Source organism: Myotis myotis, unplaced genomic scaffold (assembly GCF_014108235.1).
Source record: "Myotis myotis isolate mMyoMyo1 unplaced genomic scaffold, mMyoMyo1.p scaffold_m19_p_8, whole genome shotgun sequence".
Taxonomy (NCBI): Eukaryota; Metazoa; Chordata; class Mammalia; order Chiroptera; family Vespertilionidae; genus Myotis; species Myotis myotis.
In genome coordinates this window covers 34701392-34727957 of record NW_023416390.1, presented here as the reverse complement: position 1 = coordinate 34727957, position 26566 = coordinate 34701392, and the positions used below count along the sequence as shown (strand labels likewise).

The window sequence follows — 26566 nt, the reverse complement described above, 5'->3', positions numbered from 1 at the left end:
ACAAATGCAATGAAAAGAGTAATTAATTTCATCTACAATCCTTTTGATTAAAAGCTGAGAATCTAGAGTTTCTACATTGACTATTGCTCCCACACACTGTTGGTTTTGGATTATAACCTGGACATCTGGATTACATTTTTTCCCTATTGATCCACTATGACTTGCAGCAATTTATTTGAAACTGTCCATGTATAAAATGTTATTGGTTGTGCAGGCTCTTCCATCCAGATCTCTCTAGCCCTCAGTGTTTTTCTTGAGTACACCTTTGAAAGTTTATTGCTCAAGCCTTGGACAATTCTAAAATGAAAGGGCTATCTATATAAACTGGTGAGTTTGTTTCCTCCTGTAACAATTGGAGTGGCTTAAAACAAAAGGAATTAATCCTCTGACAGTTTTAGAGGTCAGAAATGCAAAACCAGTTCCACTGGGCTGAAATCAAGGTGTCAGCAAGAGTGTGTCCCTCTTGAAGGTCCCTGGCCTTTTCCTGCTCCTAGAGGCAGCTTGCATTCCTTGGCTTGCGGCTCCTTCCTCCAGCTTCAAAACCATAGCATAGTACCTTCTCTCTTCTCTGACCTGTTTCCTCTAAACCTGATCCTCTTGTCTCTCACCTATAAGGACATCCCCAAAGTCAAGTTCTGGGGATTCTGAATCAGACATTCTTCAGCCCACCACCATCAGTAGGAAACTGTCCCTCTCATGTCCTGTGTGAGTCATTTGGCCTGTCTTCCTTCCAGTTTCAGCTGAAAAGGATGTGGTGTTTCTGCTCGACGGCTCTGACGGTGTCAGGAGCGGCTTCTCTCTGTTGAAGGATTTTGTCCAGAGAGTGGTGGAGAGCCTGGATGTGGGCCCAGACCGAGTCCGTGTGGCCGTGGTGCAGTACAGTGACCGGACCAGGCCCGAGTTCTACCTGAATTCATACATGGATCAACAGAGTGTGGTCAATGCCATTCGAAGGCTGGCACTGCTGGGAGGGCCGACCCCCAACACCGGGGCCGCCCTGGACTTTGTCCTGAGGAATATCCTGATTAGCTCTGCCGGAAGCAGGATAGCAGAAGGCGTCCCCCAGCTCCTGATCGTCCTCACAGCAGACAGGTCCGGGGATGACGTGAGAGGCCCCTCGGTGGTCCTGAAGAGGGGCGGGGCTGTGCCCATCGGCATCGGCATCGGAAACGCCGACATCACGGAGATGCAGACCATCTCCTACATCCCAAGCTTCGCTGTGACCGTTCCCACCTTCGGGCAGCTGGAGAACGTCCAGCAGGACATCTCCCAGAGGGTGACCCAGCTCACCAGCCAGGAGCTGAGCACGTTGAAGCCAGAGTTGATTCTTCCATCGAGGCCAGGTAAGGAGGGGACTCTTGGATCATCGTTCCTTGAAACATCTGGGGCTACTTGTTTGGACTGTGGCCTGCACATTTTGTTTCCTCTATTTATACCTAATTCCATGAAGAATTAGGAACCTTGTTTGGTCTCAGACATGGTAGAGACTTGGGGAGATGCTAAGATTCATGTTTTTGGCCAAAGTCTGAGGAAGGGCATGTGCCTCGCTGTCAGTGCAGGTGCTCTGACTCTGCATGAAGGCTGTTGTGTAGGTATCCAAAGGGCGGAGCCACCTCACTGACAACAGCAGTTCAGTGTGGTTCTGAACTGACCAGAGGAGGGCCAGCCTTCCATGACCAGGGAGGGGGTTAGAACACAGGCTCTTCGTCAAGCTGGAACACAGTCTCTGAGATGTTGGTGTTTCTAGAGCCGAAGTGTGAGGATTGCTTTTGAATTTGCTTGGTACTGAGAAGTGTCTTAGCCGGCAGGAAGGCCACCAGGCTGTGTGACGGCATTTGCCCTATACCCTCCTTCCTATCTGTTTTCCTAGGCCTGGTTAAATAAACTAGAAACGATGGGAGCCTGGCTGCTAAGAAGGAAGGGGACTGAGATGTGGCCACCCCCTCCAAAAATACCCAGCAGGGGCCTGTCCTCCCTGGGCCCCTGGGCGGGGATGGTCACAGTGGTAGAGAGACAGCCATGGCTTCTCCCTGTGGCTCCCGTTCTACAGGACACCATCCATGGCCTCATGGCATAGAGAGGGGGAAGGAAGGGAGGAGAAAAAGCCAGTGAGAAAAGTGGGATGCAGGATACATGCCTTTGGGTGGACGAGGGAGGCGAGGGTGATGGACATAGTGCGAGGGAGTGGATGTCAGCTTCTCCTTGCTGGCGTCTAAAGGGTTTGACACCAGATGAATGTAGGCATCAGTGAGGTAAACAAAGGGAAAGAGCTTCCCCCTAATCGACGTGCGTGGTGCCTCCAGCGCAGTGGGGCCAGAGCCTTTGGCACAGCGCGGCTGCAGTACCAGTGTTCCCGAGAGCGCCCTTTGGAAATGTCAGCACTGGGAACATGCGGCTCCTTTACCAGAAGCGCAGCCCATATTTCTATAATAACAGGATTCCTGCCCACTCACATTCCCTCTCTTTTAAGTGACTATATCCTTCCTCCTCTTTTCTCCCCACCCACTTCTTCTATGCTCTTCTCCCTCAGCTTAGTCTGAGATGGTGGCTGAAATCCCATTTCACTGAGAAATGTAAGTAAATTGGAAAGAACTTCCAGAAGCACCGGGTGGTCATCCCAGCACTGTATCCCCATCTCAGCTTCCCTCCTGTGCTGTGGTGACCCGCCTCTGCTCCCGGGCTCTCCTGTCGCCTGCTCATCTGCTTCTTCTCTCTCCTGCATCACCAGTTCTCCACTGAGGATGGGAAGGGTAGTTTCCTTCATGCTCAAACCTGTTGCTTTCTCTCTGTCAAACACTCTCTCCCGGTGCCCTGCATCCCCTCCAGCAGCGCCTTAGTCTCCTCTTAGGTGAGTTCCTATACTCCCTACAACTCGGCTCTGAACCCACCTCTGCCCCTCACTCTCGCCACTCCACCCAGAGCGCTCTTCTCAAGGCCTCTCCACCCATGGGCAATTCATTTTGCTGAATTCATTTGGATACGGTGCTGGGATGACTCATTTTGCTGTCACTGCTGAGGCCCCCTCCTTCCCGAAACACCATCCCCACTTCGTCTACACATGTGTCTTATGTGCCTAGTCTCTGCCTCCCTCAGTTACCCTTCCTTATCCTTTGCTGGTTCCTCTTCTCCTCCCTGACTTGTCATTGCTGTGCTAGGACTCAGAATTAGGGTATTTTGCCCATGGTGATTCCATGACAACCTGGGAGGTGGTTTGTTAATGCTGAGGATTAGGTGCCAACGAAGGTGAAACCCATGGTTTGATTCGGTTTGATTCGCAGGTGCAGGCAGCAAGAAGGATGTGGTCTTTCTCATCGATGGGTCCCTACGTGCTAGCCCTGAGTTTCAGTACATCCGCACCCTCATTGAGAGGCTGGTGGACTCGCTGGACGTGGGCTTTGACACGACCCGGGTGGCAGTCATCCAGTTCAGTGAGGACACCAATGTGGAGTTCTTGCTCAATGAATACTCCAGCAAGGAGGAGGTGCAGAATGCGGTGAGGCGGCTGCGGCCCAAGGGCGGGCGGCAGATCAACATTGGGAATGCCCTGGAGTACGTGTCAAAAAATATCTTCAAGAGGCCCCTGGGGAGCCGGATTGAAGAGGGCGTTCCTCAGTTCCTGGTCCTCATTTCGTCCGGAAAATCCGGGGATGAGGTGGACGACGCGGCAGCAGAGCTCAGGAGGAATAGCGTGGCACCAATTACCATCTCCAAGAGTGTGGACCAGGAGGAGCTGGTTAAGATTTCCCTGAGCCCTGAGTACGTGTTCTCAGTGAGCACCTTCCGGGAGCTGCCCAGCCTGGAGCAGAGGCTGCTGACGCCCATCACGACCCTGACCTTAGAGCAGATTCAGCAGATGCTGGCCCGCACTCCCTACCCTCCTCCCGGTGGGTTTGAATGTATTGTTGCTTCTCTCTGAGTGTTTTCAATATATAACAAAATAACAGGCTCAAAGATCCATGGTCCTCAGGACGAGTTAAATGAAAATAAAGGCACACCTGTGATTGAGCCACTTGGGCCTATTGCTTGTGGCCAGAAGGAAAGATGCACAGGATGGTGAACCACGGGATAGCTCAGTGTTAGAAAGGACTTATGATAGGTCTCAGGCTTATGGTAGGTGAGTCTGTGGAAAGCTTAAGGAAGTGGGACTTTGCCAGGATCAGATGTTGTCAAGAAATTAAAGTACTTCTGTGATTGGGTGTCTTGCTAAATCTTATGGCTAAAGTTGTAATTGGTAAAGAAGCAGTGGTCATTCCTATGAGCCAGGATAGAGGGGTGTTTGGTTATTTTTGTCTTCTTTTTTGTCAGTGTTCACATAGGATTCCAGCATAACCTCATTTTTATCTTGCTCCATGGTGGCCACAGTGTGGCTTTCCCTGGTGTTGATGTGGCCTGGCTGTGTGTGCCAGGAGAGATTTCCTCTTTTTTAGTATAAACGTTTCAATTCCATGACTTGCTCACCTTTTGCTGTGCTGTTTCCACTATAAGTAGCCCAGTGATTTATGAAGCAAAAGACAGGTTGAATTTGTAGAGTGGAAACATATGAGTAGTTTAATACATAACATCCATGAAGTACCTAGAATTCTAAGAGGAAAACAGCGTTTTCTGATTGGTTTTATAGTTAAATATGGACTCATGTAAAGAAGTGGGAACAGTAATATTGAAAATAAAAACTTTCTATAAACCTTAGAGAAATGTGAACAAAAAGAAATACTATGACTGTAACACCTGGGGAGCTGTAGTGGCCCTCTGGGGAACAGTTGGGGTTACCTGGGTGGTCAGCAGCTGAGTGGTGACCATGGATGAGGAGAGGACCTTTGACCTCAGCTGCCTCTCTCTTCTTGTACAACAAGGATGTTGGTCTGGATGATCTCAGTTCCTTATGGTGGTAACAGTTCATGACTCTGTAGATTATGGTTTCCAGAATTTGTTTCTAAATATTGCTTTTATTTTAGAAATTAGTTGTAACTCAGACCCCAAAGCCAAAATTAAAATCAAATAAACTCAGAAAGTCTTGGAGACTTAAAATATATCAAGAAGTGGATATTGTTTAGGTGAAAAAGGCCCAGTTTTAATGATTAATTTAAAGAAGTCCAAGAAATAAACACTGATGACTCGGGTGATAGTTTTAATGTTAATATTACGGTGCAACACCACGCCAAGTCCAGAATACAATACAAACCTCAGAAGCAAAGGCAGAAATCAAGACAGATGGGTGCCAGCCACGCACTGAGTTTTCCTCTTCTTTTCTCCCCAGTTGCCGAGAGCGATGCTGCCGACATTGTCTTCCTCATTGACAGCTCCGACGGTGTGACGTCTGAAGGCATTGCACACATCCGAGACTTTATCATCAGGATTGTCCGAAGGCTCAACGTTGGCCCCAATAAAGTGAGAATTGGGGTTGTGCAGTTCAGCAATGATGTCTTCCCGGAATTCCAACTGAAGACCCATAAGTCCCAGGCCACTGTGCTCGAGGCCCTCCGCCGCCTGAGGTTCAAAGGCGGGTCTCCACTGAACACCGGCAGAGCTCTGGAATATGTGGCAAAAAATCTCTTTATCAAGTCTGCTGGGAGCCGGATAGAAGACGGGGTGCCCCAACACCTGGTTCTGTTTCTGGGTGGAAAATCCCAGGATGATGTTTCTGAGTTTTCAAATGTGATACGCAGCTCAGGGATTGTGAGTTTAGGGGTTGGAGACCGAAAAATTGACAGATCGGAGCTGCAGGCAATCACCGGCAACCCCAGACTGGTCTTTACAGTGCGAGAGTTCAGAGATCTCCCCAGTGTAGAAGAGAGGATCATGTACTCATTTGGACCCTCGGGGGTCACACCTGCACCACCAGGAGTGGACATACCCTCCCCCCCTCGGACAGGTATGAACTGTGGAACTCATGACTGTAGAGTATGACATCAATTGTTTTTCAACTGAGAAATGTAAACAGCATTTATTTGAATAATTTTCATCTCATAGGGTTGTTGCTGCAGATAGTATTAGAAAGTAAATACCAGAATAAAAAACAGTTGAAATTGTAGAAGGAAACAGCCCAGAAAGCATATGGTCACTGATTCTTCCATGAGACTTCCATGAGCTTCCATGAGGCTAACGTAGCCCCATTGAAAGGTTCTATGAAGGTGCATTGAGGGGTAACCACAGGCTTGTTGGCTCTCAGAATAGGACAACATCATTGAAATTGGCCAATCTATGACCTTCTCTACTCTGATCTTGACCACTTGATATAATTGGGAAATTACCCCAAATGCCACTGATTTTCAGCAGGGTCCCACGAAGCTCTCAGCATACTGGCAGGCCACCCTCCAAAGGCATGGGGTCTGCTTCCCATTTCCCAATTTGTATCCGAAGCCTTTCCTTGCTCTGCCTCTAGCACATGTCCCCTGACTCCTGTCAGACATCATCCTTTGTTTTTGAACAGAGGAAAGTGTTCGATGGTATTTCCTAAAACACCTGAGGCCATGGACCACTGAATCCATAGTAGAGTACCATTTGGTAAGGGATAATGGGGACTCAGTTTCATGAGTTCTTGAGTCCTTTCCTTTTTGTTTCAGTGATTTATCATTTTATCTTCTTGTCTTTAGCATAATGTGTTGAGGGCTGTGAATTCAGAAGCCGTAGAGGCATGGGATTGAGCTAAGGTGTTCAATGTGAATGAGTTACAGGAATGTCATGCCAATTATTTTAATTTATAGTTTGCTTATTAATGCGTGACTATGGAAACCAAAGTTCTCCTCCTTTTCATTCTGGCCCCTCTTAGATAAAAAGAAAGCAGACATTGTGTTCCTATTGGACGGCTCCATCAACTTCCAGAGGAGCAGCTTCCAGGAGGTGCTCCACTTCGTGTCTGAGATCGTGGACACGGTTTATGGACAGGGCGACTCCATCCAGGTGGGGCTGGTCCAGTACAACTCTGACCCCACCGACGAGTTCTTCCTGAAGGACTTCTCCACCAAGCAGCAGATTATCGACGCCATCAACAAGGTGGTCTACAAAGGGGGGAGGCACGCGAACACCAAGGTGGGCATCGAGCACCTGCGGCTGAATCACTTCGTGCCAGAGGCAGGCAGCCGCCTGGATCAGCGGGTCCCTCAGATCGCGTTTGTGATCACCGGCGGGAAGTCCATGGAGGATGCTCAGGAGGCGAGCCTGGCACTCACCCAGAGAGGTGTCAAAGTGTTTGCGGTGGGCCTGGGAAACATCGACTCAGTGGAGGTCGGGAAGATTGCGTCCAACAGCGCCACAGCCTTCCGTGTGGGGAACATCCAGGAGCTGTCGGAGTTGAAGGAGCAGGTGTTGGAAACTCTGGACGATGCCATGAATGAGATCTTGTGTCCGGGGGTGACGGATGTTTCCAAAGGTAATCCTTTTCCTGAGCACGTTTTCCATCCAGTCTTGTTGATGTGACTTAGTGACCTAGGTCCCCGGCGCTGGCCTGTGGCTTCCTTAAGCATTGCTCACTTCAGGCATTTCCTCATCTCACTGAGGGTGGGGTCCTGGTGGGCACCTAGCCAGGTCTCGGATGTTCTTCAAAGAGTGGAAGCTTGCCTTTCATGCCCTTATAAGATTTACCTTTTCTCCCTATTCTTTAATCCCCCAAATAATTCAGATGGTCCTTGTTTCTGTTTGTAGCCTTATTATATGAATTATGTGAGACCAGAGTATTTGAGTTCTCATGTTCAGGAACTTGGGAGGCATGTAAACAGCAACTATATGTCATGCCAAAATTGATTAATATCATGAAAAGAGCAACAGATTAAAATGGCCTACTGTTCTGGTTCCTAACAGTCAGCACCGGTGTTCCCTGTGAGAGAGGCTGGTCTAATTTCTTCTCGAAGCTCATCCATAGAAGATCTCATTTTTTCCTTGAGCATGATGTCTGGCTCATGTCCTGGGGTTGTGCCTGTACCTTGAACTCACCTGTGCAGCCCCTCTCAGAGCTCATTGCCTGCTTTCTCCCTTTATAGCCTGTAATCTGGATGTGATTCTGGGGTTTGATGGTTCAAGAGATCAGAATGTCTTTGTGACTCAGAAAGGCCTTGAGTCTAAGGTGGACATCATCCTGAATAGAATCAGCCAGATGCAAAGACTCAGCTGCAGCGGCGGCCAGATGCCCACCGTGCGGGTGTCTGTGGTGGCCAACACGCCCTCGGGCCCTGTGGAGGCCTTCGACTTTGCCGAGTACCAGCCAGAGCTGTTTGAGAAGTTCCGGAACATGCGCAGCCAGCACCCCTATGTCCTTACTGCGGACACGCTGAAGGCCTATCAGAACAAGTTCAGGCAGTCCTCGCCCGACAGTGTGAAGGTGAGCAGGGCCCATGTTCAGCTTCTTGTGCCATATTTGGACTTGCCTCGTCAGGAGGAACACCTTGTTGTCCCCTAAACACATTTGATGGGTTGCTCATGCCTGTATTCAACTCATGACATTCCGAAGTGTAATTTCTCCCTTGTTTTTATAATTTTATTTAAGCTCTAAAAAATCCTCGTAATCAGAAATTAAGTTTGAATAACTTTAATTTGTGATTAATTTATATTTATAGTCCTACCCATTAAATAGTTCTGTTCTCTATACATATTTCTCTCCCTGTGTATACATACATATGTATTTATTATGTGCACACACACACACACACACACACGATTCCTAGAAACAACATCACATAAGTAGGAGAGTGAGATAACTGTTCTTATTTTCATCGCTGCTTGTATTTTTGAATAAATCAGCCACTGCAATCCCTTCACTTTCCACCTGACTAACTGCACAAGACCAGAGAGCTACGAACATGGGGTGGTTGGCCCTCAGTTTTCTCAACTGTAAGATGAGGGGTTTGAACTGGCTAAGCTCCCTTACCAAGCTCTGTGATGCTTCTTTTTAATTTCGGCTGGAGTTTGACATGCCCACCCTTTAATTTCAGGTGGTCATTCATTTTACTGATGGGGTGGACGGAGATCTGGCTGATTTACAAAAGGCGTCGGAGGAACTTCGACAAGAAGGTAGATTCCAGGGCTTTCTAAACGGGAAGTGGAGACGTAGGGGAGGCGGACACACTATTCTGCTGGGGAGACAGGAATTGCTTACCGAGTCCTTGGGGCGAGCTCCTCCTTGGCATCTTGGCTCTCAGTTGCCTGCCTGGGGCTATGGGAAGGGGCTACCAAGGATGCCATACATACCACAGACTAAGTCCTGGCACGGTCCCCGCAGGTTCTCAGACTCATTCAGGTGGTGCAACATCTAGAAAGCATGGTGCTATTGCAAAAGAACATGAAGATTTGCTTCATTTAGCCACATCCCATAAACTAGGGATTAATTTTGTAGCAGTTTGCAGTTATCACAGCTCAACAAGACTACAGCATGAAGTAAACACATACTTTAATAGAAAGTAAATAACGGCATACTTTCCAAATTAGGGTGACTGGTTAAGCTGCGGTGCCTATTACCGGATGTAGTATTTGTCTGTCCATGACTTTGGAATTTGGTAGCTCTGACTACCAAAAAGTAGATGTCCACACCAGGGGGTTAAGAAGGACTTATGAAGCATACATTATCATAAGAACATTCTGTGTATTGCTTGTTTTTTCCCGAGCCATGGAGATAAGAATGCTCCGACCTGATTTGGGGGATGTGGTACTTTTAATTTTTTCCACATTATATCTGTGTGAGGTAGGACCAGAGTTTGAGAGTTTATGCATACACTTCATGGTGTCACTTCCTGTATTTTTATTAACCAGTTGACTTACTGACACATCTGAGACCATTGCTCTGAGGAGTTCCAAGCACTTCAGAGTAGTTGACTAGCTTGTTTAAACATGGTTCAGTTACAGGGCAAATTATATACGAAAGTTTTCTTAAAAAAAACCTTAAAAACCCCCAAAAGACGTTGTGGCTCTCAGGGACTCAGGAAGCCCTTGGAAACACGCTCATCCTTGCAGGTGTCCGAGCCCTGATCTTGGTGGGCCTGGAGCGCGTGGCCAACCTGGAGCAGCTGATGCAGCTGGAGTTCGGGCGAGGGTTCACGTACAACAGGCCCCTGAGGCTCAACTTGCTGGACCTGGACTACGAGCTCGCGGAGCAGCTGGTGAGGTTTCCGTCTCCACACACAGATCAGTGCAGATGCCACAGCGTTTGGCTTCTCAAGACAATGAAGTCAGGGAGATGGGAGAGGGGCTTCTGGGTGGGTGATTTAACCCATTAAATACGCTTGGGACCTGCCTTGTTGCCATAACAAGTATGAGTCCTGGAATTGGAGATACTTGGGAGCTGGAGCGGCCATGAGCTGGGCCCCAGGTGCCCAGGCATGCGATGTTGCCGCCTTGGCATTTCCTCGGCTCCCTTTCCTGAATGTTTTCATGCCTAATTGTTGAGAAGGCAAAGGGTTGATATTGCCCGTTCCCAAACAGAAAGTGTCCTCAGGAAGCTTGCACGATGAAACAAGAATGTGCAGGAAAGGAGGATCACTTTTGGGCGGAGAAGTGCTTTGATTGCCGTCCCTTCCAATTTCCTGTGGAGCAAATGAAGGCGCCATTGGGGCTCCGCACCCTCAGGAGCTCAGCCTCTCTCAGCCGGGGATCTGGGAGTGTGGGTGGGGCCCCTGGGAGATGTGGGCTGAGTGGTTGACCCTGAGGTCCTTTGGGGGTGGCGGCAGTGGGGCATGGGATGAATGGACTCTGCCCTCCCTCTCTCTGTCTTCTTCCCAGCACAGGAATTAGGATTTTTGAAAACTGGTGGAAGGACGTTGAGTTAGGGGATGAGTCTGGGATGTGGGAGACAGTGAAAACTAGGAAGCTCATTGTCAGAAGCACATTTGACCATCATGGGTTTAGTAGATGGGCATGGATTTTGGGTCTGCACTTCACCATGCGAAGTCCAGGCCTGGGGTGGGAAGGGGCATCCAGGGTGTGTGATGGGCCATAGAGGCACTGGTGACCCAGAGTCGCGTGCTTGTGGCTAGAGGCAGGACTGCCTGTGTCTGCCCACACCAGACTGCCCCCAGGCCTCCTCCAGGCTGGCGCCATAGTCCATGACTCTGACTGTGGTTCTGAGGAAAAGCATATGGATCTTCATTTTGGAACCACTTTCTGACCTGACCATCTGCAATTCCTTTGTTTTGCTCCTTGGAGCTTAAAAATACACAAGTTATACTTGCCATTTGAAACTTGACTATGTAAGTTGGAATCTTCTAGAAATAAGGCCCAGCCTGAGGTGACATTGTGAATCAGGTTTATTCTACTTTGGTTGCTCTTTTGTCTCCTACTAGTAACTTCCCTCCCCCATCTTGATGGCTAAGCCACTAAGCTGGTCTGTGAGTGAATGTTGTGTGGGGGTGCCTGCATCTCACCGTGGAATCCACATTAGATCTTGACCTTCAGGGCACATCTATGTTTTTTTGGAGGCTTATTGAGACTTGAACTTTTTCGTTACTTTTTGGCAGGACAACATCGCTGAGAAAGCTTGCTGTGGGGTGCCCTGCAAATGCTCTGGACAAAGGGGAGACCGAGGACCCATCGGCAGCATAGGGCCAAAGGTATGGCAGCTTTGTCCTTTTCTTATACCTGAGGCTGGATTTCAGAAGTCCGTCCTGACCTTGGCTAGAGATGGGGAAGCGGGGGGAGGGGGAGGGCCCAGGTTATAGGACAGAAGATCCGATAAGCAGACTCACTGTGGACGGTCAGCTGGGATGCTCAGCATCTGCCTCAGTTACAGGAAATGGACAGGATTTCTGGGTAGATCAGGAGCCTTAAAGATCCTGCTAGAAAGAGTAATTTGACTGAAATAATGCGTAGAAAACTGTTAAGTTCAGGGGAGCACCTAAAGCCATGCTGAATTTTAGCACTACTGTACTGCAGGGAGGGAGAGGGATCAGGGAGATGCTTACGTATAGAATAGACCCTTTCAAAACCCACCGATTTAACCCAGGAACCGATTTACTTTCTTTTAGGGTATTTCTGGAGAAGATGGCTACCGAGGTTATCCTGGTGACGAGGGTGGACCTGTAAGTGAAGTTGTTTTATTCCTGAAATTGTTATTCCCTCCTTGTCCCTTGTTGGGGTTGGATTTCGGAGTTCACAATCTGTTTGGTTATCCCACTGGGAAGACATTAATTTCTAACTTCCTCAGCCAGGTCCAGGAAAATTTCTAACTTTACCCAGATTTCTACATGATGGAAATAGCATGATGCCCCAAGTGTGACAGGAGTGGCTACGGAGCGCGGGCTTCCACTCTTTCCGTTTCTCAGGGAGGGGTTAGTGCCTTGGAGGCAGAGGGCCACCATTTCTGGCATATTCAGTGTCTGCTAAGCTCTGATACTCAAGCAGAGATGGGAATGGGTGGGAGCGGGGGACAGGGGGACCCTAATCAGGCTGTAATCAGGGTAATGCCCTTTAGGGGAAGTCTCCCAGAGAAGGTTTGGATGGTCCATAGCCTCAGGGCCCAGTTGAGGATGTACAGAGCCTTTGGGAAATGGTACCAGGGACAGACATGGTCTGAGAGGCTTTGAGACTCTGGAAGAAGGCCCAGCCCTGGAATTAAAGGGCCCCGCAGGGAGCAGGTGAGGTCATGGGGTCTCAGATCCCAGTGCCAGCGTCAGGGCTGGGAACAGCCTCATTGGAGAGCCAGGAGCCAGGGTCACACAGAGGGTCGGTCAGGCCAAGCATTTCTAGGGGGGCCCAGGTCCCACCCAGAACTGGTGCCTGGCGGCCCCCTTCCTCCAGGGAGGCTATGCACTGGGTCTGGGGGGCAGGGATGCTGGGGTCCCTCAGCTCAGGCAGCATTCCTGGCAGCAAATCTGCTTCGAAGGCAGAGCTTTCACCGTGCTGTGGACTCAGTGGAGACATGGTGACCAGAAACCTTTGTCTCCCCTGACAGGGCGAACGTGGGCCTCCTGGTGTGAATGGCACTCAAGGTTTCCAGGGCTGCCCCGGCCAGAGAGGAATAAAGGTACAGTGTGCGTGTGTGTATAGTGGGCGGGGGGACACGTGTGGGGACCACAGCATCAGCCCATCTGGGAAGGGAAGGGTCAGCAGCATGTGCAGAAGTGGACAATTTCTCCAAGTGCCTGGGGGAGGGTGGGGCTTGGGTCTCTCCGCTCTCAGCATCCAGCCGCTGGGGCCTCTCCTGGGAAGGCAGCCCGCAGTCTGGTGGGTTCAGAGCGCAGGCTGCACTGGGAAGGGAGCCTGGGAATGCAGAAATAGTTTCCTATGGAAACAGGCAGCCGCCAGGAAACCATCACGAGGACAGACAGGACGTGAGCCAGGGTGGGGAGAAGGCCAGTGCCCGTGGCTTCAGCCCCAGTAGAAGCCAAGGAGATAGGGCAGCAAAAGAAAGGGAGAGACCACTGCACTTGCCGGTCCTTTGCATGAAATACTTGGATTCAAGGGCTGATGAACTTTCTCCTCCATTTGCTGAAGTTTGAGAGCAGGTGGTGAAGGGAAGGTCACCAGACTGCAAAGTCACAGAGGGGCCTTGGGGCCTGGTCCCTGGCTCTCAGGGACCACCCTCCTGGCCAGGGAGCCAAACTACCCAGTGCCCAGGTCCAGGAAAATTAGTTTTATGACCTCCATGCGATGGTGAGAGGACAACCCAAACAAATCAATCTCCAATATTAAATTTTCAGCCAAGATGGCCTTCACTGGGGTTGGGGCAGCGCTATCCTGTGGCTCAGGGACCAGCCTCCAAAAGGAGCTAATGTGTCCTCTTTCCCTTACTTTCCAGGGCTCTCGAGGATTCCCAGGAGAGAAGGTACTCAGCTTGTTTTCCTTTTTCTATTGAAAACTTTCCCAGCGTTTCTCATTTCTTCTTTGTCTGACAGCCATCTACACTCACCTGTGTGTCTTGTCCCCTTGCAGGGTGAATTGGGGGAAATTGGACTGGATGGTCTCAACGGGGAAGATGTAAGTGACTTTGTGCTCTAAGTCCTAGCAGCTTTGGTCCTGAAGATTCCAGGGACTGTACTCAGCCTCTGGGAGCCACTGTGCCAGGAATGACATGTTGTCGTTGTCTTTGGCAGGGAGACAAAGGCGTGCCTGGTTCTTCCGGAGAGAAAGGGAATCCCGGGAGAAGGGTAGGTGCATTTCCACTGCTGCTGGGACGGAGGAGCTATCAACATGTCACCGAGGGACTAGGTCTCTCACTGATGTATGTTAAGACTACTTCCTCTGAGACCTCCCCTGACCTCCTCTGGGCTGCATCCTTGGCATCCCTATGTCCCTGGCAGCTGTGACAGATTACATTATATTGTCTTGTTTGGAGACTGTCTCACAGGGCAGGGACTGAGTTTGTTTTGTTGTAAATAAATCCCAGTGTCTGCACAGAGGGGGTCCCTAATAAATATTTGTGGATTACCTGAACAAATTGTAAATATTTGGAAATCATTTTACCTTCATGGCCAATGAGAAAATGCTTGACATTGGTCTATTTAGATTTGTGAGTTGAAGAATGGGATTTTAAGAATGAGACAAAAATGTGTAGTTCTATTTAATGGTTAGGCTCCACATGTGTTTTTTGTTAGGGTGACAAAGGACCTAAAGGGGACAGAGGAGAACGAGGAGACGCTGGAATTCGAGGGGACCCGGTAAGAATTCCTCATGGACAATTTGAGACCCGAGTCTGGGGAAGAGGGCTGTGGGAACAGAAGGCTGAAAGGGGGAATTTTACTTTTGATGCTGCTTTAAAACATGTTGATAAAAGATGTGGTTTGTCCTTTCCCCTAACTTTGGGGTTGCTGGGCTCATGTTTGCTGTGTGGCTGTGGAGATAAGTGTTTGCAAGGCCTGTCCTGGGAAGACATGAGGATTTCCCTAAAATTCGGTCTCAAGACTCTTAATCCAGCTGGACTGGGTGGTCAGGAAAAATATGAGTGAGGACATGAATACAAGGCTCTGTACCAGTCCCACTGGACAGATCCCATTCAGACAGCATCCATCCCACCCTCCCTGGCCCTGACTGTGGGTCGGCCAATCATTCTTAGCCCCAGGGAGGACGGTGCCCCGGGCCCTCTTGCCTTGTCCTGTCTAGGAGGATAGAAGCCTGGCTCAGGGATGGTCATTTGCTTGCACTTACAGAATCAAAGACGAGAAAAGCTACAAACACCTTTCTTTTCCTAAAGCAAACTTAGGGTGTATTTTCCTGCCCATGAGGCTCATTCCCTGACCTGTGTTGTTTTCAGGGTGACTCAGGACGGGACAGCCAGCAGAGAGGACCCAAAGGAGAAACCGGAGACATTGGGCCCATGGTACGATGCTCTACGTTCCTTGACTCCCTGTGCTGAGGGCCAAGACACAAAACCCACGTGGGCCCGTCCCCAGCCTAGAGGCCATGGAAGTGGCCTTTCAGGTTGTAGACCTAAGAGGTCGGGAACAGAGGGTCCCCGAAGCCCATGTGCATCCCCGTGAAGGAAGTCTCCGCCGGGGAATGGAGCAACCCTTCCAAGAGGCCCTCCAACCCCCAGATGTTCACAGAAAGTGCTTGTCAAGCCAGAGGCTTGTGCTGTGGGAATGTGCCTGAGCATGATGCACCCACAAGGTTACTTGGGTGACCCCCTCTGTGTATCAGTCCCATCTCCCGTGGTGTCTTGGGCAATATTGCCGCATTAGACGCTCTTCTCTGCAGAGGAGAATCTCACATGTTTTCTCTCCCACACCAGGGCCTCCCTGGGAGAGATGGCGTGCCTGGAAGGCCTGGCGATCCTGGCAAGGATGTGAGTGTCTCTGAGGGCTGTGGGCTCCCTGATATTAGGGTGCCACCTAGATCCTAAACCCCCAAATCCTGCCTGGGGCAGAGTTACTCAGCTACTTCTTATTAAGAAATTTCTGAAACTACTGTCACCCAAATCGTGCTGCTTAGAGAAATCTCTCATTCTTATCTTTTGTTCTATGCTCCGTCTCTTCTCCCTCCCCCAGACCTGCTTCCTTCCCGACCCAGAAAACACACTGAACAGACGCTTTAAAAATATTATCTTTACTGCTGTAGGAAATTTGGCCAGGTTTTATCCCACTAAATATTTAAAAGATCCAAATGAAGCATGAATCTGGGAGGAGTGAGAGAATGAGGGCAGGAAGGCTGACGGAGTCATATGCTTGTTGGTTTTATAACTGTTTGTGTGTGATGGTGTGTATGATGGTGTGTGTGATGGTGTCTGTGTGTGTTTGTGTGTGTGTGTTCTGCTGGAACCCAAGCAATGAAATTAGACTCTGTTTTCTAGAGAATTGCATCTCACAGTGGCTTTTAAAAATACATATATTTTATTGGTTTCAGAGAGGAAGGGAGAGGGAGAAATAGAAACGTCAATAATGAGAGAGAATCATTGATCAGCTACCTCCTGCATGCACCACATTGGGGAGGGAGTCTGAAACCTGGGCATGTGCCTGATTGGGAATTGAACTGTGTGACCTCCTGGTTCGTAGGTTGATGCTCAATCACTGAACCACACTGGCCAGGCTCTCAGTGGCTTCTTAAGACACATCAGAAATATGAGCTGCAGTAGCTCACTGAATGCCTAATCTTTGTTCTTGTTGATGAGTTCATACCTAAAGCCAAAGGGACACAAAGTAGTTGGAAACTTCTAGGGCCCAGAGGTACTCAGAGCTTGAGGTGGAAGAAGATGGTCCCTGTATGCGGAAGAGTGCTTCGAATTTGTAATCCTCAGGGGCCAGTTCAGGACGCTGGTGGATGCCCAGCCATGTCTCTGCTCAGAGACTGGCTGGGGCTGTGCAGCTGGTTCCCGGTGGTAACGATGTTTTAAGGGCTGAATCGTGGGACGGTTGGAGAGAGCATGTGACATGAGGGCTTTCAGAAGAAATGACTCTACATCCATAGTCAGATGACATGCTGTGGGCATAATTTCGTTTTTAAAATTCAGAAGAAGACTTAATATTTGAAAATGCTCTCTTAATAGTTCTGAGTATTATTTTTGAATAATGCTGCTGAGCTATATAATGAAAAAGCAACGAGGAGCTACCCAATTGTTATAATGTGCCATGCACCTGTTTGTGAGCAGGGCCAAATCTCGTTTTCGTGACAGACAGTCATGCATGCAATTCATTTTCATTCTGTGCACAGGTGACACTTGGGTTTGGATTCAATACAGTCAAGGGCTCTTGTGGACTCAGTTGCCTCCTTAGCGTCAGGATGAGGCCCGGAGATGTGGCCTCGTCCTTCCCTGGGACCTCACTGTGTCGGGCCCAGGTCCAGACAAAGCGCATCCTTCTGTGGGGCTACCTCGCTCCTCACACGGCCCCTTAGGGCTTCTACAGGCTGCCTCTGGCCTGAGCAATGAGTCATTGAGCACTGGTGGCCTCTGAACATACTCTAGGCTGTCCCCTTTGGGAGGGGCCAGCCAGATTGCTACCCTGGAGGATTGACCTGGTCCCACCCCTCCCCGACTTGTCCATATGTTGTCCATGGAAAGAGGCCCAAGTCTTCCATTAAAGAAGCTGCCACAACAGTGAATAATAGCAAAAACGGTTGTCCCAGAAGATCCCAGGCTGGTCTGTTGGGAGTGGAGACTGTGGTCTTTGGGTGATGCAGCAATCGGTCAAGCCCAGTAACCGCTGGTTGTTACAGTCTCCAGAACACAACTCCTCACCTTGCAAAGATTTATCCAGGACGTTCCCAAGTTCCCATCCCAAACCTCCCCACCACAGAGGAAGTAATCACAATGGGGGAATTAGCAGATTACTTACTCAGCGAGCCCACATTTATTTGGACTGAGGGTCACCCCTAGAGCATAGATGCAGATGTTGCCAAGACATGAGCCCAAACTAAGCACCCCTGGGCTCACAGGTTCACGCATGTGCCCTTGGCTGCTCACCTACCAGAGGATCTGTTATACTTGGCCAGCAGGGCTTGGAGAGTCTGGGACTCCCTTCCATGATAATTAACGTATTATGATGACTTCTCCCAACAGTCAGAAAAAATGGTAGAAAAATAGACAGCTTGACATTCCCCTTTCACATTCCTTATTTGAAATTGGCTGAGACTATGCAGCCAGGAGTCATTATTTTGCTTGGCAGGTCTGAAGTAATTCTCAAAACTTCCACTTGGGTGACTAACAGGGCAGCGTGGAGGCAAAGCTTGACTGAGATGAGGCAGGAAGGAGTTTCCTTGGGGCTGACAGGGCCTGGCACACAGTGGGTGGCAGATGAATGTGTGGGTTAAGTCGGGCAAAGTCTGGGCTTGGTCCTGTCTCCCCTAATCGTGTGTGTGACTTCTCCTGCAGGGCGGGTATGGCCGAAGGGGACCGGCAGGAGCTAAGGTAAGCCTCGGAGCTGGCACCTCTTCTCTGTCAGCACAATGTAACTCACCATGTGCCCTAATGGATTGTCCTCCTGTCCACCTCCCACCCACGAGCTAAAACTTCCTCTGTCCTTCGCCATCAAGGCTTGTAGCTCAATCAGCAGCTACCACCTTTTCCTAGGTCTTTAAATTTGGCCTCTTCTAATGAACTTGTGACAATGATTGACAGTGGGGGCAGGGTGGGGGGGGCGATGAAGGGAAAAAGACAGATGGAGGAGGCAGTTCCTGGGCATCTCGTTCACAAATGCCCACTTATCCAGTCATTAGCAAGTCACAACGTCTCTGTATCTTAGTCTTCTCACCTGTGCTATATGCAAAGCATCCTTATTTCCCAAAGCCATCCTGCAGAGAAGGTGAGGCAAGAGTAAGAATAGTTGTGACAGAGCAGAGTGACAGCTGCCTCCATGTGGTGATTGTGTCAGTGGCTTTGAAGTCGCTCGTAGAGTTGGGATTATGGCCCTGTTCCCTCACCCAGATGGGACTTTGGAACAGAGAGCTGACATTGGTATAAACTATCCTGACCCCACCCTGCAACTTCTCTTTCTTCTTTCAAGGGCAACAGGGGTGGTCCAGGCCAGCCGGGCTCTGCAGGAGAGCAGGGGACCAGAGGTGCACAGGTTGGTACCCAGGGAGATTGCATGCCCTTTGCTATTTCCCCAGATGCTCTTGTATTTTTTTAAAAATCAAGGTGAAAATTTTACAAAATTGAACACAAAATTCATCATTTACAGTGAACAATTCAGGGGGGTTTAGTACATTCACAATGTTGTACAAGCATCACCTCCGGTCTAGTTTCAAAGCATTTTCATCACCCCCAAAGGAGACCCTCATAGTACCCGTTACGTAGTCACCCCTCGTCTCCCCTCATCTCCCCACCCCCAGCTCAAGTTTCCTTTCTGTCTCAGTGAATTTGCCTATTCTTGACATCTCATGTACATGGATCAGCTTCTCTCACTGAGCATGATGACTTTTAGGTTCTCCATGTTATAGAACGGGACAGGGCTTCACTCCTTTTCATGGCCGAGTAATATTCCACTGCATGGGTAGACCACAGCTTACTTCTCTGTTCATTGGTTGATGGACATGGGTAGTTTCCACCTTTTGGAGACTGTGACTATTGCTGCCGTGAACATCGTGTACACATTTGTGTTTTTTAAAACTGGCTTCTCCATTCCTGTTCTGGGCTGGGGCTGCTGTTCCTCCAGTGGAGATAAAGTGTGATCTCTGGGGGCCTCGTTGGCAGTGGGAGTGAGGCTCTGGGCTCTGTGGAAAGTGCAGAGGTCATCTGAGCTTCCTCCTGGAGTGTCTCCTCAACACAGCACTGACCTTGGCCTTTTCCTCTTTCAGGGTCCAGCTGGTCCCACCGGCCCTCCAGGCCTGATGGGAGAACAAGGCATTCCTGGCCCTCGGGTAAGTGCATCTCAGCTCACCCCTCTGTGTGGCTAAGCGGACCACGCAGGGCCCGCGCAGGCTGGGGTTGCGTGGGGGGTATTGCTGAGGGCAGACCTTCCTTTTTGTCTGACTCTTTGGTGACACTGACCCTGGGTTGACCTCAGTCCTCACAGCCAGTGTATGTGAGGAAGGAAGAACCCTGTTTCCTTGGTGCCCCAGGCGTGTCTAGGCCCCAATGCTGCTCCTTCCCTACATGGGCCAGCTGGGGTCAGTGAGGCAGGATGTGCCTGTCCCCGAGGTCTCAGCGTGAAACTGCATAAATGTAACCCAATCCACCGAAATGCTCAGATTATGACAAATGGTTTCATAATCGCCTCTGGAGATTGGCTCTGAGGTTCGCTCTTCTGTGGATGGAATTCTCCATCCTCCAGTTCAGCACAGAAGATGTTCCTTAAATCTGCTGTGACCGCAGAATTCAACATCTCAGCTGTTAGTTATGATGGGCGGACATGTAGCTACAGCCGAGCTGGGACCAGGTGTCCTACACACCTGCTGTCCCTGGTGTGCGATAGGATACTGTGGGAGCCACCCTACCATCTGTTACAGAAAAGAGCAGTGACTGAACCTGGCAACAAACCGGCCTGTTGCTCCCTAAGGGCACAGATGTGCTTTGCCGTGGAAGCAGGAACTCGGCGAGAGCCATTGTGTACTTACTCTTCCCAACTTCGAAACCTGATATTTACCTATTTTTAAAGCCGTTAGTTTTTTTTTGCCAATATTTATTTTAGCTCTTATTAATCAAGAATCTGAGATGGAATATGGATGGGGCAGAGCTCTTGCAATAATTACTGATAACCGAGAGCTGGTTTCTGCCATATTCGTGGGGTCATTCCTGTGCTCACTAGGCTGTGCCACATGCAGGACACCGACTCATTCCTTCACTCAACGGATAAGTGCACACAGGTCTCCACACCTGTCTAACCACAGGCAGAAGGACAAAAGCCACATCAAATCTGGGTGCTTGTCCTCCAGTCAGGGACACGTATGAATGTACGTGGAAAACTGCACCGTTGTGCAAACTCGCCTAGGGTCACACTAACACTGTGAGTTGCACAAGCCATGTGTGTTTGCAGTTGTGTCTCCAGCACCGTGGGTGGCACTAAGTACTGGGGCTCTGATTCCCGGGGACTGGGGGAGAGGCGGGATTCAGACCCTTAGGCTTGGAAGGCGAATTTTCACTGACACTCCTCTTCTCCCACTGCAGGGGAGCGGAGGGACCGCAGGCCCTCCGGGAGAACGTGGCAGAACCGGGCCGCTGGGAAGAAAGGTTTGTCTGGACAAAGGTGGAGCTGGTTTCTGGAGGTCAGGCCCAGCCAGCCCCCCAGGCAGCCTCTCCCTCATTTGCCAGCCTGTCTACCTGCTTCATTTGCACATCCCTTCGCCTCCCCTCTGGTCTTTCCCACCCAGCCTCCCTGTTGAGAGCCGCTTGACCACCAGGGAACACATGGCTCATGTTCAGTGGGTTGGCTTTCTAGTAGCCGTGGCTCGCCAACAGCTGTAGTTGTCTGATCTGCTCCTGCCATGAACCGTGGCCACAGTTCAGCATCTCGGGGCAATCAAAATGGGTGTGTGTGTGTTGGGGGGCGGGGCGGGCAGGGGCGGGGGCGGCACATAGCACAGCACCAGACTTGCTGAACACATTTTGTTTGAATATTAGTGGTCCACACTGCTGCTCTGCTGACCACGTTGAGCTTATCTAAGAGCCCTGACTATCTGAGAACCTGCTTTCTACAAACCTTGAGAAAAACCACAATTTAACATAACCAGTCTGAAAGGACAGCATTTTCTCAGCAAAAGAAATGTGTTCCTGGGAGTCCAGAATTATTTTTTTCTGCCTCTTGTTGGTGTTGGGTTTCCCTGGATCATCTTCTCCTTCTCCTCCTCCTCCTCCTCCTCCTCCTCCTCCTCCTCCTCCTCCTCCTCCTCCTTCTTCTTCTTCTTCTTCTTCTTCTTCTTCTTCTTCTTCTTCTTCTTCTTCTTCTCTCTCTCTCTCTCTCTCTCTCTCTCTCTCTCTCTCTCTCTCTCTCCCTGTCAGCATGTCCCCATGCCATGTTTATGAAAAGGCCACACACCTACCTCCTCGATTCTTCTCCAGGAGTTGACACATGAACGTTGCCACTGAAGAGATCATTTTTATCAAAATTCAAAAGTTGAAGTTGGCAGTGGCATCACCTAGAATGATAGGGCTGGACTCTCATTTCAAATGGGCCTGGGCCCTCAGGTGTCTCAGCTTTCTCTCTTGTGTGCAGGGCGAGCCCGGAGATCCAGGACCAAAGGGAGGAATCGGGAACCGGGGGCCCCGTGGGGAGACGGTAAGATCAATATACACTGTTGTTGCTAGCTCTTTGCTGAAACACCCAGGAAGCGGGAGGTGGGGCTTGTGCCAGGCTAGCCTTTGCCAATGAAAATTAGTTTCTTTCCAAACAGAGGTAACTCAGTAGTTGCTTCTCCTGTCATTGGGGATGTGATTGAAAATAGTGAAACCTGCTGCTTATAACCAGCAAATAAATGTCAAATAAGGTTTGACCGCCTCATCTTCGGGCTTATGAATGCTTTGTGAGCACTTCCACATGGAGCTTTTCTGCAAAGAAATACACGTCCTTGGGTTCAAATGGAATTGGGTTTGATAAGGTCTTAAGCCAGCTTGAAACAGTTCCCTTTGAATGAGACATCCCAGGAATAGAAATCGCTACCTTGATAACGCATTTAAAAATTGTTATTTAAAATTATCTTGTAGGATATATTTCTATGCAAGAAAAAGAAATCTGCAGAATGTTGGTAATTTTTACTAAAATAAGCCAGTATACATAAAGACTAGAGGAGCTGACCAGGTTGATCTGTCTTATGATCCCTAAAGCTTTAAAATATTTTCCTTGTGAATGTAACTTCTCTACAGCGAACTGAAGTTTAAAAAAATCTATTTCCATTACTCTTAGTTTCAGAAGCAGAGGGAAAAAAGTCAAACTTAAAATCCATTCAAACTATCAAAGAAAATCTCTTTCTGATTCTGTTTCTATAAATTTGAGGGCAATGGCTCTTCCACTGTTGATGTCCATTTGAAACTGTAAATTAAGTAGCATGTTCCACACATGTTTTAGAGATATTGATGCATGTTTCATATAACTTCTGATTGAAGTAATTGTGTGCAGTCCTAAAAGCCGCTATGAAAAGGTGACAGGGACAGATGTGAGAGTCCGGGAGGAGGTGTTCGGAAAGAAGATAGTCTAGTGCCGTGGTCGGCAAACTGCGGCTCGTGAGCCACATGCGGCTCTTTGGCCCCTTCAGTGTGGCTCTTCCACAAAATACCATGTGCGGGCGGGCACGGACAGTGCGATTGAAACTTCATGGCCCATTCGCAGAAGTCGGTATTTTGTGGAAGAGCCACACTGAAGGGGCCAAAGAGCCGCATGTGTCTTGCGAGCCGCGGTTTGCCGAGCCGCAGTTTGCCGACCACTGGTCTAGTGGGATGATCTATGCAGGGGAGGGACACAGGGCGGGGGGGAAAGGTCTGAGCATAGACCACTCAGGAGGGTATGGGAGAGTGAGTCCCGTGTTTTTGCTTTGAAATCGAATTAAAGATTCATAGATACATAGAGTCAAGGTGAACTTCAAGAATCCTTTTAACTCTAAGATTCCTAGGTTCAATGAGTCTTTGATTCCACCTGCAAGCAGTATCTTTACCAACAGCCATAGTGGATCTATAAATAGGTGGGCCCACCAGTACTATTTGCCACAGGAGTGCTTTAAGCCCACCCTCTTACAGACATGGTCTTGTTCACACCTGGAAGATGGTGTAGGAACAGGAACAATGCCTTAAGCTATACCTCGATCTGGGAACTTTTCAGGGACTCAAGGACCCTGCTCAGGACTTTAGACAGAGGTGGGTGTGGCATGCCCAACATGGTAACCTGCAGTAATGCTGTCTTTCCACAATTAGGGAGATGATGGTCGAGATGGGATTGGCAGTGAAGGACGCAAAGGCAAAAAGGTATATACGTCTGACATATTGTATTTTTACAGAACCCTTTCTCAAAATTTTATTGTGATATAGTGAATTTTTTCTCTTGATGACTCTATAAATATATGTATTTTTTTCTGCTCAGGAATAATTTATTTTAGATAAATTTAAATTGAGACCAAATATTGAGTCGTTTATTTATCTTTTATAGGGAGAAAGAGGATTTCCTGGCTACCCAGGTCCAAAGGTAAATATTCCCCTGGTGGTTACACATTGCCATTGTTTTAGTATGAATCTAGTGTCTCCATGGGCTGCAAAGCAGAATATCTTGGTTCTAGTCTTGGGTCAGCCACTTATGGACTGAGTGACCTTGGGAAGGCCCACTCTCTAAGTCCCTCATCTGTCCAATGGAGATGACAGTATGCACTTGTCATGGTACTTCTGAGGATTAAATGAAAATGCAATAAAATACTTTGTAGACCTTAAAATGATGTATCTTCATGATGTTATTATTACTGATTCAACAAGCTAAGGCTAAACCTGCAAGACACACATGCACTAGTAACCCAGTGGGAAAGTAACCAGTCAGCCAATTGGCTGCTCCGGGAAGTGTGGTCCAGATGCCCCAGGAACCCTCGGCTACACCTTCCATTCTAGAGCTAATGTACCGCCTCCTGGCTCTCTTCTCAGGGTACCCCCGGTGACCCAGGAACAGGGGGAGCACCAGGACCCAAAGGCATCAGAGGTCGAAGGGTAAGTTTGCCTGGACCGTGGCTGCCACAGGAATGAGAACGTGTGGGAGGCTGGCCCAACCCTGACGCCTCCACCACTTCTGAGAAAGTTCTCCTTTGTCACCTGCAACCTGGCCAGTGACAGCATGGGGTGGGAGCAAAGGAATCCTAAGCCAAAGGCCCATGTTTTCAGGACCACCTGTGGCTATAGCTGTGTTTTCCTCCTTCTGGGGAGACCCCGAGAGCCCCTTCCTGTAACACATTTCAAGGGTCATAAGTCCATGGTTCTCTCCCTGCATGGCACCAGGGGGACTCAGGTGTCAAAACGAGTAATGTCAGAGTCCGTGTGCCCACATTTGATCTTATCCACCAGATGGTGAAGCAACAGGGTGTCATGGGGTGCGTGCTGTGTTTATACGGGTCCTGGGCTCAGAGGCAAGCCAGGCTAGGACCCTGTGCTCCCGCCTCCCATCATGATAGAACTCCTCTTCCTTAAGCTGCGTTTGGTTCTGCATTCCTCTCTTCAGGGGACGTTTACTCACCCCCTTAAAATTGCACTGTGTCTTGAATGAACAAATTGTGGTCTAGATACAGGTAAAAGTTTCTAACAGTTATTTTTAGCCTAAAATGTAATTAAACTCACCATAATTGTCCTGTTCATTTGCTCAGTGAATACAGTCAAATTAGATCAGTTACTGCTTAAATGAAGGTGGGGTTTGTAAACATTAAATTGGTTGTCTACACCAACAGTGACCTAATTAATTATCAGCTACTGATTTCTTGTGCATTCCTGGGCAGTCTCATTCATGGTTCTTAGGGAAGCATCTGCCTTCCCTAACCTCCCAGAGTGCACAGTTGTTAGAGATGCACATGAGTTTTGTGAGAGTCTCTTGTCCTTACATTTGAATCTTGGAGACACAGGAATCCTGAAAATGAGAGCTTCCCTGTGGTGATGGGGGGCGTCGGGTTAGATCATCTTCACCCCCCTTTCCAACGGTGGGAGCTGCGAATGTTCCTTCCTTTGCCACAGCTGAATGGTGCTTTTCTGCCCCTTGCAGGGAAATTCAGGGCCTCCAGGGACAGTGGGACAGAAGGGAGACCCTGGCTACCCGGGACCATCTGTAAGTACCTGCCGGTTCCCATTAAGCTGCCCGTGGGGTGGATGCCTTGTGTGTGGTCCCTGAAAACTTTCCACTATCTCCTTCTCACACAGACGATGTGCTGCATCTTTGTTGTTATTGTTGTTTCCTTTTAACCACTTCCCATCTGACACCACAATGAGGAAAAGAGCTCTTGAGCACGTGGCACTCTGCAATCCAGGGCCTACTTGTGGTTTGCCTCTACGATTCCCTGGTGTAGTTTCCTTGTCTGAGGCTTGTGTAGGGAACAAAAGAAAGAACACACCATTTTAGCTCTTGATTGCAGCTTGTGGGAGGACATAATTATGTCAGACCTTGATTTAGGGAATACTTCCTTTGGTCTGTAAAACCCCCAAGCGAGCTACCGATTCAGCAGTTGGAACCCGTTCATCACCTGGCCGCCTGGAGCCAGGAGGTGTCCCTCTGTGGCCCCTCCATAAAATCTCTTCATTACCAATCTCCTTGTTTCCTTCCTTGAATTCCCCCTCTCCTGTCTCCTTACATTGACATTGATGAAGTTCAAAGAAGAATGAACCAATAACTCAGGAATGGAAAGTCACTCCTAGAAGAAGGTTAAGGGATTACCCTGGGTGAACCCGGGAGAAGGAGGTTGAGTTGGGTGTTCAGTGAATAAAGCATTCAATGGGAGATCAATATGCCAGTTACTGTGGGGACGAGTCGGTAGGAACAGCCTCTTGGAGAGATGCCCAAGTGGCCCACGAGGCGACTGCTTGGCCATAAGGGGGACACATGCTGGGATGTGATGACGAGGGCAGCAGAGGGTCCCTGCCTGAGTGGAATCAGCAGGTGCTTCAGACCTGGAGTGATGGGCAGGTAGGAGGCTCCCGCTGTCCTCCTGTGGACAGGGTGGACTGGGCTAGCAGGTGGAAAGAAGCCCTTCTCTCAGAGAGATGGTGTTGGACTCAAGCTCATATGTGTTGTTTATGTGAATTTGTGGAGCTACTCCCTTCACCAGGGGGAAACTCTTTGTC

The 26566-nt window shown here is 49.2% G+C and overlaps 1 protein-coding gene across 5 annotated transcripts in view; it reads left to right on the top strand.

Annotated features, from left to right (window-relative positions):
- The window catches only part of COL6A3 (collagen type VI alpha 3 chain), a 74955-nt gene that overhangs the window by 30373 nt on the left and 18016 nt on the right, over positions 1–26566 (top strand). For all 5 annotated transcript variants that reach the window (XM_036319612.1, XM_036319614.1, XM_036319613.1 and 2 more), the window contains 25 exons: positions 735–1343; positions 3279–3884; positions 5255–5869; positions 6767–7366; positions 7974–8311; positions 8922–9000; positions 9937–10082; positions 11436–11528; positions 11943–11996; positions 12869–12940; positions 13715–13741; positions 13849–13893; positions 14010–14063; positions 14511–14573; positions 15167–15232; positions 15644–15697; positions 18218–18253; positions 18849–18911; positions 19642–19704; positions 20951–21013; positions 21996–22058; positions 23684–23734; positions 23916–23951; positions 24395–24457; positions 25494–25556. In XM_036319612.1, the coding sequence (XP_036175505.1) occupies positions 735–1343; positions 3279–3884; positions 5255–5869; positions 6767–7366; positions 7974–8311; positions 8922–9000; positions 9937–10082; positions 11436–11528; positions 11943–11996; positions 12869–12940; positions 13715–13741; positions 13849–13893; positions 14010–14063; positions 14511–14573; positions 15167–15232; positions 15644–15697; positions 18218–18253; positions 18849–18911; positions 19642–19704; positions 20951–21013; positions 21996–22058; positions 23684–23734; positions 23916–23951; positions 24395–24457; positions 25494–25556 (4022 nt within the window). The remainder of the gene's footprint in view (positions 1–734; positions 1344–3278; positions 3885–5254; positions 5870–6766; positions 7367–7973; positions 8312–8921; positions 9001–9936; positions 10083–11435; positions 11529–11942; positions 11997–12868; positions 12941–13714; positions 13742–13848; positions 13894–14009; positions 14064–14510; positions 14574–15166; positions 15233–15643; positions 15698–18217; positions 18254–18848; positions 18912–19641; positions 19705–20950; positions 21014–21995; positions 22059–23683; positions 23735–23915; positions 23952–24394; positions 24458–25493; positions 25557–26566) is intronic.